General features: G+C 33.5%; 1 protein-coding gene across 1 annotated transcript in view; it reads right to left on the minus strand.

Moving 5' to 3' along the window:
• Positions 1 to 6,037: 6,037 nt before the first annotated feature.
• The window catches only part of LOC122533381 (tRNA dimethylallyltransferase-like), a 109,933-nt gene continuing 104,944 nt past the window's right edge, over positions 6,038 to 11,026 (minus strand). The window contains exon 5 of the mRNA XM_043663023.1: positions 6,038 to 6,557. Coding sequence (XP_043518958.1) covers positions 6,474 to 6,557 — 84 coding nt within the window. The 3' untranslated portion in view covers positions 6,038 to 6,473. The remainder of the gene's footprint in view (positions 6,558 to 11,026) is intronic.

The following is an 11,026-nucleotide window of genomic DNA, read 5'->3' on the forward strand; positions in this document are numbered from 1 at the left end:
ATTATACTATTATACTCTGGATATTTTGTATAGATACTTTTCTTTATGTGATTTGCACAGTTTTACAACTACCACTTTCCCATAAATGCATAAAATCCACATCTTAGTTAATCAGTTGAATACGCAGTCTGGTTAATAATTATTTCTTATGTGAAAAGTACGGTTTATACAATAACGCAAGCCTGCGATTTTAAAAATAATATCGTGTGTCGTATTTTGTCTATCTTTCAACTGTTCTCCTAAAAGAGAACGGTATCTTATCACACGTAGTTTTGCTTTTCGCTCGTAGAACTTGAAACAATAATTCCATTAGTTTCAAGATTAAAAAAGATTAAGTACATAATACATAAGTCAAAGAATGATATTTGTTAAAAGTTTATTTTCACCATCGACACGAAATGAAAGTTTTATGAAAAATAGAAAAAGTACAAACATGTATGAAATAAATAAAATATTCAAAACGTAACATTTATGATATTATGATATTAATCACATGGACTTTTGCCTAAGTATTACCTCTATAATATATTCAAAATTACAACATTCTCTTTCCTTACCTACTTTGTCAATTCTTGCTAAACTGTGTTTCACGCAGTTTTAAATACAAATTCCATATGGTTAATGGATTATTAATAAAGCTAATCTAAACATCAAACAGAATAAACCCAACGATAAACCTCGTTTAGTTCGTACGACATACATACGAACAAAACAGTTAGACCACAGATCCTTTTCTTTCTCTTTGATCTCTTAAACGACCGGCTAAAGATCGTTTTGAGAACCTTGGAGAAGATGAATGTGATGAATATCGCGTTGCTACGTGTAATTTGGAGACTGGGTATTTAGAGTCTAGAAGAGCTTGCTAGATATATTCTGGAGTAGGAAGAATAAACGACTCGTTGAGTGTTGGACATCTTTGAAGAAATTTGCGCGAGATTTTTTTCGTTGCTTGAATAGGATAAACAAAAAAAAAAAAAAAAAGAAAACAATGTCACTGTAAGACATGTCTCTACAACTTCTGTACACTTACGAGTTACACGTTTTATGTGAAACAAAGACTGGACTGGCTACTGGCAAAATTCAAAGTTGCACTCGTGTAATTTCAAATTTGCAAGTCTAATTTAAAAACAAAGAAAGAAAATTATACTTTATATTCTTAAACACAGTGTGACAGTGGATATACACATATATAAAAAATAAAAACGAGTAATGGTCAAGGATTATTCGATATGCTTAACCCCTTTAAAAGCCAATCATCCTTAAGCTGTAGACAAAAATTTACTTTAGCAACTGTTAATAAATTTAATAATTCCTCCTTTTCCCCTGCTTAATTTCAAATTTTACTCCATTTTTTTTCATCAGTTTTTACCAACACTATCAACTATCTTCTAATCCGCTTGTAAAGAAGGCACGCAATGTTTTTCCATTGCTAAAGTTTCAGCAATGAAAAATAAAAAAAAAAATACATTCTTCCGTTCAGCATCGAGTGACAAAATTACCATCGAACGATTGTTAGCTCAATGCTTCGCGAAACAATTTCTCCAAATTTACCCATCGGTATCGGTACGCAGCGCGGAAACGCGAGAATTCTAAACAAAAATCCGCGGCGAGCGGAGCGTTTTTTCGCGAGAAACCGAACTTTTCTATGGGGGCAGAGAGACGTGTAATTTACAGAAATGATTTTCGTGGAAAATCAGGGCATGCCCAGGGCGTTGGCGTGCGCTTTCGTGAGAACACCGGGCTTCGAGCCTGCTGCCCGATCGCCAGAGACGACCGCCGAGGAAAAAAAAAAAAAAAAAGAAAAGGGGGGGTGGCAGAATAAAAGAGATACAAACGTATTCAGAAATATTGCCAGACCATCGGGAAGGAGGAGGAGGAGGAGGAGGAGGAAGCGCCTCCGGTGAGAGGACGCCACATTCTGTACGCTAATGACACGCTTTCGGCTCGCGGTTTCGTGCAGCAAATCTCATCGTCTTCGCTTGTTATTAACCGGCCGATAATACTAAACGTAGCAACCGATCGACGTGTCTTCGAGCATTTATCGAGAAAAGCGAAGCTCGAGTTATTATCTGTTTGCTTTCAGCGTGAAACGATGATTTCGAATGTGAAGTACACGTCGGGGATACATTTTACATACGCGCACGTATACGAACTCAATGGACAATGAGTGGATGACGAAGTGCGATTGAAACTTGTAATGACGTGCAATGACATATTTACAAGGCAACCTGCCACACGATTCGTAAGTCACGTGTGAGAAATAAGAGTCAGGTTTTTGCGAAATGGATTGCGAGGAAGATTGACAACAACAAAAACGAGACGGTTTTTAAGCGAGAAATTGACGACTATTCTAATTGAAAGCTATCACTAGCTTCACAGGTGAACAGTCTGTACTTGATCTTGCAAGTCGATCTTTCAGTTTACATAGCGTGTTGATTATTATGTCCGTTTAGTTTGCCCAAACTAATTAGCACAGACCTGTCCCAATTTTTATTAATCCTGATTTTGTATTTCTCAGCATACTTGTTATCATTCAATTGACTTGGAAATCTTCATTACGAACACATGAAACAAGGATAATTGAATTTAATCTTTAGTCCACGCTTATACTTGTAACTCAAAGAAATTGATCGCACGTGCTGAGACTTCAAACTGAAATTGCAAAGACAAAAAGAGAAAGCTAACTCGTACTTTAGACAAATTGTTTTTATTGAAAACTGCTCTCGTTTATTTTGTTCAATAAGGATTAAGAAAAAGGAAAACACGTTGTGTTGAATCAATCAATTTTTTGAGTCACTGCGTGTAATAAATATTAACTCTCGGTGAGACTTTTTTTGTAATAGCTGTGCAAGTCTGCAGGAACTTTAAGCGAAACTATACTTGAGATGACAAATGTTCCAAGAAATTTAAAAAAAGAGAAAAAAGTAACGAAGATTGTAGGAAAAAAAAAAAAATTATACCATTCAGATACAAGCAAACTACTGATTAAAAAGGCAGACAAAAATTGCAAGGGAAAAGCATCGCGCCTCTTTAATCAACGCTTCGATCCCACTATCGTCGGTTCAGAATTTCCCATCCTTCACTCATATCTAACCAGGACCGAAGATTAAATAAGCTCATACACTTTTTCCTAGCTCGATCCAATCAACGAGACGCTTTAGGCAAAGAGAATGGAAACTACATTAACTCTCGACGACCCTTCCCTTTCTTTCCTCCTCTATTGAATCAATTTGTTAGACCGAAGCGAACTGGTCCGCCAATAAATACAGACAACTCGATCGATCGCATTTACAGAAGAAGTGTCGAAAACTCTGCCTTCGGTTAACTTCTTTGGCCACGTCGAGAATTTTTTGCCCCAAATTGCAACATTTTCTCAGTTTTAATAAATATATAAAATATATAATTGAAGTACGTTTTAAAATATATTATTTAAGTATATAATTAATAAATATATTTAAATATATTTATTAATTATATACTTGAATATATTTAAATATATTTAAATATATAATTAATAATTTATTAATTATAAATAAACATATTTAAATATATTTAGTTTAATATAATTAAATATATTTATTAATTATATGCTTAAATATATTTAAATATGTTTTTTTATAATTAATAAATTATTAATTATAAACTTAAGTATATTTAAATATAATTAATAAATATATTTAAATATATTGAAGTAAATAATTAATAAATATGAATATTATTCGGTCAGTATATAATTAATATATTTAAGTATACAATTAATAAATATATTTAAATATATTAAAGTAAATAATTAATAAATATGAATACTGTTCGGTCACTCGTTATGGTCCGCGAATCAGCTGCCAGCGGAAATTAAATTATCCAGCTACCTCTCTGTAGCTTTCGATCGAAATAGAAACAACCCAGTTAAGCTTGGATCGTTGACTCTTAATATTTTATTTGAATTGATGTTAGGAATACAACAGCTTCGGATTTGATCGGTGTCGAGCGTCGTGCAATTTGGTAAGCTCGAGAAAGGTAAATTTCAAATTTCACAGGTAAATTGGTAAGCGAAAGATGAGAGAGAGAGCCGGCGGTGACGAAAACAGGTGGTTTTCTATCGGTGTCGATAGGAAGATGTTGGAGCACGATGGGGGCCAGGGAGAGAGACGGGCGATCCTAATGGCGTCTAGGCGAGACAGAATGAGAAGCACGCACTTTGGGGGACCTACCATGGGAATGCCTGGCCACGTTCCCGGCGATGCCACGTCCGCCAGGTTCTCTATTTTCGACGGCAGCTCGCTACGAAGCCGGCTAGCCACGTTGATTCCTCGATCAAAGGGGCGTTACGGAAAGGCCAACATACGTCCGAATACCCGGACGTATTCGTGGCAGAACTAACCTCGGTACTAGCCTTGGCTCTTCGGCACGGACCGACTTTTGTTTTAACGCTAGAACAACCGCCGCGGCGGCTGACGTGCAAAAATATTGGGCCAAAGAAATCGTCAGCACACGAAGGGAAGGAAGGAAAATTTATAGTTCGGGTCTCGGATCGTCGATGGAATTTCTTTGCGAAAAATCTGCGAGACAGCACGGAAGTTTGAAGAAAGATCTCTGGTCAGTCAAGAAAGTTCTTTGATTTACGTTCGAATTGATAATTGTCATTTGAATTATAAAACAATGACAAATTTTGGGACAAATTTGGAAATTTCCTTTTCCTTTCCTTAATATTAAAAATTAAGACTCGTTCCAAAATTAAAAGCTTCGAAGGGTTACTTTTAAAATGTTTCAATACGATTCGACGTGTTTGAAGTCGTGTGGAAGTTTTGTGGAAAATGTTACGTTTAAACTTATTTAATTAGTAAAAAAAACTTACAGTGTAGAATCGTAGAAAACACTAGTAAGAATGGAAGTATAAAAAAAAAAAAATAAAAGAACTGAAAAAAAAAAAACAGAAAATAGATAGGTATTGAAAGAGAATTGAGAACCACTGTTTGAGCACGCTGAATACCGTAGGGGTCGTCTCGTCGTTACTAAACTCGATTAGACTGCCTCGAATTCCAAAACGATAATATTCGTAAATGATAATGCACCACGTTGAAGGGCGATAAATGTCTCTGTGTTAGGTATGGGACAGAATTAAAAAAAAAAAAAAAGTGGACACGTATCGTTGAAATAACTGAGGCATACCATTGAGATTATCAGAGAATTTAAATGAATTCTAGCTCTAGAAGTGTATACTAGAGGTTTTAAATGAATTCTAGCTCTAGAAATGTATACTAGGTTTTAACTGAACTGTACTTTAACCGAAGGGATTCATTAGCACCTATAATTTTTTCATAAAACAAAAAAGAATGATTTCCTTCGACTTCGAATTCTTTTCAATTGTAAAAACACATACATTTACATTTTAAAAGATATACATATCTATTAGAGAAAAATTACTTTAATATATTTTTATAATTAAAAGAGACGAATGGATAGAAGCACTGGTTTCGTTCGAAGGATTAAAAAAATTCAAAGAATTATACTCAACATCCTGCCATTTTGGTATTCCTACGTCTCCTATGCTTTCCTGGAAAGATTTCTAAATACATGCACATGGTAATTTGTAGGAGAGTGGTCTCATGAATAAAGCAGACAAGGAAGAAGAGTGGACTTCTAGAGCCTACTTGTTGCTATTTTTCTTTTTTTTTTTTTTTTTAAGTCTAGAAGCATTACCACATGTGTTATATTACCGCGGGAAAGGATCGATCCTGTGAAGTTTCAATAGACTCCATTGATATTTAAATGATTCGTTCGCGAGAGGAGAAAGAAATCAATGAATAAATATGTCAGGCGAAAAAAATTTATCCTCAGAAACAGTAAATGTATATATATAGTTTTATATACATAAACAGTAAATAATTTCTGCTTTCTACGTTGTGTTCTTTACCAACGTGTTAATTAAAAATTGTTAATTAAAGAAGTTTGTTATTTAAATTAGCCAAATTAACTAAAGAGAGTAAAGAAATTTCAACAGAAATTTGTTCCGAATCAGCTGCACTGAATAGTGTAATAAATAATCTGGATATTCCATTATACGTTCGTCAAGATTTGTGAAAAATGCACAAACATCCGCAGTCTTGAAGATTATCAACACTCTCGAAATAAATATTTGCATAGTTCCACGTACAGTAAGTATGTATTATAGAAAGCAATCCACTAATTCAAATGCGATAAATCTTAATCAGCGAGACCACCGCGACACTCGTTTTCATCGAATAATATCATAACATCTCGTATCAAAACAACAAGAAAAAAATAACAAGCAAACATTAATACAACGAACAGAAATTTAAAGCAAAAAGGAAGTGCAAAAATCGGCGTGATTGGATACGTTTGATTATTCACTGACATCATTTCTTTTTTTTTTTTTTTTTTTTTTTTTTTTTTCGTAAACACTTCCCAGCCCCAAAGGGTTAAGAAAGAAGCCGCATCGAGGTTTCTTCAAATTAACAGTAAAGGCTCCGTGAAATGAAGCGTTGGTGTCGCCGAGAATTTCTCAGGCTTCTCGTAAAATCTTTCCACATTGGATTCTAAGAAAAACTGAGTGCGACTGTATACGTGGTTTTTTATGCAGACGAAAAACAAGTACTTGCAAGTCAAATTTGTCAACAAAAGTTGAAGAAAAAAGGATCAATTGAACGAATAAAATGAAATTGTAGATTTTATACTTTTCAATTCAGTGTGAAAGTGTTAGACCGGCATTGAAGACTTGAAAAACTACGATTTGATTTCGAGTGAAAACCTGCTCTTTCAAGTTAAAAAAAAAAGTAGAAGTAAACTGTAAATTAATTTGACATTGTACATCTCAAAGGAAATATAATGTATACTGTACCTACTATTGATGTGTTAACATTAGTATCATAAAATTAAAACCGAAAATCAACATTAGGTTTGTTAGCTAGTGAATTTTTATACAATAAATGTAGAAAATTTTAAAGTAACAATATGACAATGCCCAAAATCCACGGTATGTTTTTATTTTATAAAATTTTACTAGATAAAACAATTCTTTAACAAGATTCAAGTTTGTTGATTATCTCTAAATATTATCTACGTATTGGAAAATGAAACATATTCAACGTTTTATCCTTTTGATAGAGGATAAAATATATTTCGAACTATATATATAAAATTTATACAAAATATATTTGGAAATATATTTTACAAATTTTATATATATCGAAATTATTTGGAAATATATTTTATATATATTTTATATATATCGAAATATTGTGTATTTCAACGTGATTTCCCAACAATGCTCCTTCACTTTTACCGACCGAAAACCCATCGTTTATTTTTCCCAACGACATTAGAATCAATCAAAACAGAACCAACGAGTCAAGGAAGAAAACGCGTGGATTTACGCACGGATGAACAATTGTTTCACCATCTGCATTCGCACGGCACCGTGTACGAAACACACAGTGCCAATAACTCTCGACAAACACGAACACTCCGCTCCGTCATTCGTCTCACGCGTGTCTACGCGCTATTGCAAATTCCGCTTGCACGCCAATGATGATCGTCGCCGATTCGAATTCAACCGAGAACCGAAGCGATAAAAGAGATTTTCGCAGCGATCTGCTGTGACCAGCAGCCGCGTCGAGCCACAGTCTTCGATCGAAACAAATCGCGAAGAGGGTGGAAACTCGCGGGAATTGACCTTTCCACGAAGCAGCTTCGCGAGTAGTGCCGATATTAGGCAGGTTTCGTAGATCGAGAATTTAAATGTACAAACAGAACATACGTGAAATATAGTGGTCTGCATTTCACGATCATTTTCTCCACGTATCGAGGATTAAATGATGATTAAATCATCAGAAGGAGAGCTGTATAAAACTTTAATATAAAAGCATAAGCATAGTATAATATGCTAATAGTATACTAATAATATAAGAATTTTAATTTAGAAAGACATTAATAAAAATATCCTTTTAGATTTTATTTGAACATGTTTTACGTTTGATTCATTAATTTTTGCAAATTGCGTTTCTGAAAAATTTTCTCGACTCTTTTTGAAAACAAGTAAAATCGTCCTGGTGTCGCAATTACTGAAACAAATATTTTTTTTAAAAGCTCAGCCTTCAAAAGAATTGTGACATTCACGACCAAAAGAATGAATCTAAAACAAATTGTCAGAAACGCCTATTCAACAAATTTCCAAAATATTTCACGTTCTATAATAACTCAAATACCATCTATAATAAATATATATTACTATAATATCTGTAATATTAGAATAAATCTATAATAAATCAAATACAAAGATCGTAAATGTCTCTACGTTACGATCGCATTGTCTCGGAAGGAAAATTAAAATTATAGAACAATTTCAGGACAATTATTAACAATTATAGAACAATTATAGAATCTCGGACCCTACTCTGGCACAAGAAGAATACTTATCGACCTGCACTTCATCTGTATGCTCTAAGTTCCTGTCGATTCGAAAACCTGCAGTCGGACGTCTCGAAATCCGATTCTAAACACCGTCAGCGTGTTCCATGACGGATGTTCGATCGCGAGAAAGACGTTTTGCTGTCGCGCGTAATCCTCCACCTTGCCGATATGATAATCGCGCGACGTGAATTAAGCTGCCCGTTTATATTTCGACGTGACGAGTCACCGTCGAGCCGCTGAAACAGCCGTAGACTAAGCGTTCCGGCCTCTCGCACGAGTGGAATTCAACGACTCGATTTTATAGTCAAAGGACTGACCGATGATAGTATTCACTTTTTTTTGCGGGATTTCGGCCGACACGATGAAACTCACGATGCTGAAAATTAGCCGATCGAGCGGAAAATAAATTTCTTCAGGCAGAAGTCTCGGACGTAAATCACGTATTATTACAAAGTAATATTGTGTAATTAACGTGGTATAACTTTAATATTTTAATAATTTATACAGTAATGATAAATAGTAATAATGTTGCAGTGTTTTGTCTTATATATTGTAGCCTAATATTTTAATAATTTATACAGTAATAATAAATAGTAATAATGTTGCAGTATTTTGTAGCCTAATAGTGGTACTATTATAATACATTAATCTGGTAAATATTTGTCCATTACAAATTGTTCAATCATTTATCTAAAGTAGTACGGTATAATTAATATATATATATAAGTAATTGTATTTATAAATGTCTTAGTATTTAGATACTCTAATAGTACATAGAATATTTAGTTGAAGAACGAGACATATTTTATAAAAAGACTATTCACAATAATAACTTCTTTATTTCTTCACCTTTCCAAGCTCAATGTTGCATCTACTCTGTAAATTATTATTTAATTAAATGCAACTGCAACTTATTTTGATCTCTACTCTAACGACAAATTTCCACTTCTATTATTAATGATCTAAAAAAAAAAAAAAAAAAAACGAAATTTCATTTACATCGTAAAAAGATTCAGTCTTGAAAAGAAATTCACAAAATAACGAAATATCTTGGAGAAAATCTTCAACAGTTTGCTTCAAATAGCCTTCTTATAAAACGTACAACATAAAGTCACAATATTGTCATATTTTTATTAGATAATTCTTTAATTTGAAAGAGTCACCACAATCGTTCTATCAGCCAAACATTTTGACGATCATCAATCTCAGCATGCTTATCGCGTATCAAAGCCAGAAATCAACCGATCCACGTGACACGTGTCCCTATTCTGACAATGAGTCGTGACATCGACATTAATTACGGAAAATGGAAACAACAGCGTGTTACATCGTTCGATTTTCTGCCAATCGACGCGATATCTCGTCAAATGACAAGAAATGTAGGTTATCGAGTGAAACAGATCTTCGGCTAACTTATAATCTAAGCACATAGCTGGAAATTTCCGTTTTCTTAGACAGTACCCTAATGTACGAGGATCGTTAACTCGTGATCAACACCTCGTATTTGAATATATATTTTAAAAGTACATTTTCTTAATGAGAAGCAACTACTTCTATCAATATTCTATACTTCTAATTTCTAATTCCAAGATTGCAATTAATTTTATATTGCACATTTGTCTATCAGTCAGACACTTCAAATTAAGTTCCTTAAGCTAACTACCAGAGTTATTGCGACTTTTACCTAATTTTAAATTAACAATTATATCACGCATATCATTACTTAAAGATTTACGTAATTTTCTATCGTCATATTATGATTCTAATATTACACAGAGAAAATTTATTTCTATTCACTAAAATTCGATATAAATCAAATCTAAACTCCAACTATCAAACTAAAATTGTAAGTTCATTAAAAACGTTCCTATGGTATCATATCTATGAGCAAGATACTTTAACTCTTCAATGGAGTCACTGCAATCCCATATTAATTTTAAATTAATAACTGTATCATGCATCGATATCGTTACTTCGTTAAAGATTCGTGTAATTCTCAATTACGTTTCTAATATTACAGAGGGGAGGAACATATTTCTATTCACCAAAGTCCGATATAAACCAAACCTAATAATTCAAATTATTGTATTATTTGCAAATTAATCACGCATCGATATCACCACTTAAAGATGTAATTCTCTGCCTCCGATACTACAGAGGAAACTTTATTTCCATTCAACAAACCTAACGCCGACTATCAAGTTAAACTTCAAAGTTCATGTTCAAAAATTAAAAATGTTTCACAGAACATTGTCTCGCCAGAAGCGTTATTGCTGGATAAGAATATTTTTCTCTGCAATCAGGAGAAATATTACAGGGGGGAAGAACATATTTCCATTCACCAAAGTCCGATATAAACCAAACCTAATAATTCAAATTATTGTATTATTTGCAAATTAATCACGCATCGATATCACCATTTAAAGATGTAATTCTCTGCCTCCGATACTACAGAGGAAACTTTATTTCCATTCAACAAACCTAAACGCCGACTATCAAGTTAAACTTCAAAGTCCATGTTCAAAAATTAAAAATGTTTCACAGAACATTGTCTCGCCAGAAGCGTTATTGCTGGATAAGAATATTTTTCTCTGCA

The sequence above is a fragment of the Frieseomelitta varia genome, unplaced genomic scaffold, assembly GCF_011392965.1.
Source record: "Frieseomelitta varia isolate USP_RPSP 00005682 unplaced genomic scaffold, Fvar_1.2 scaffold_523, whole genome shotgun sequence".
Taxonomy (NCBI): Eukaryota; Metazoa; Arthropoda; class Insecta; order Hymenoptera; family Apidae; genus Frieseomelitta; species Frieseomelitta varia.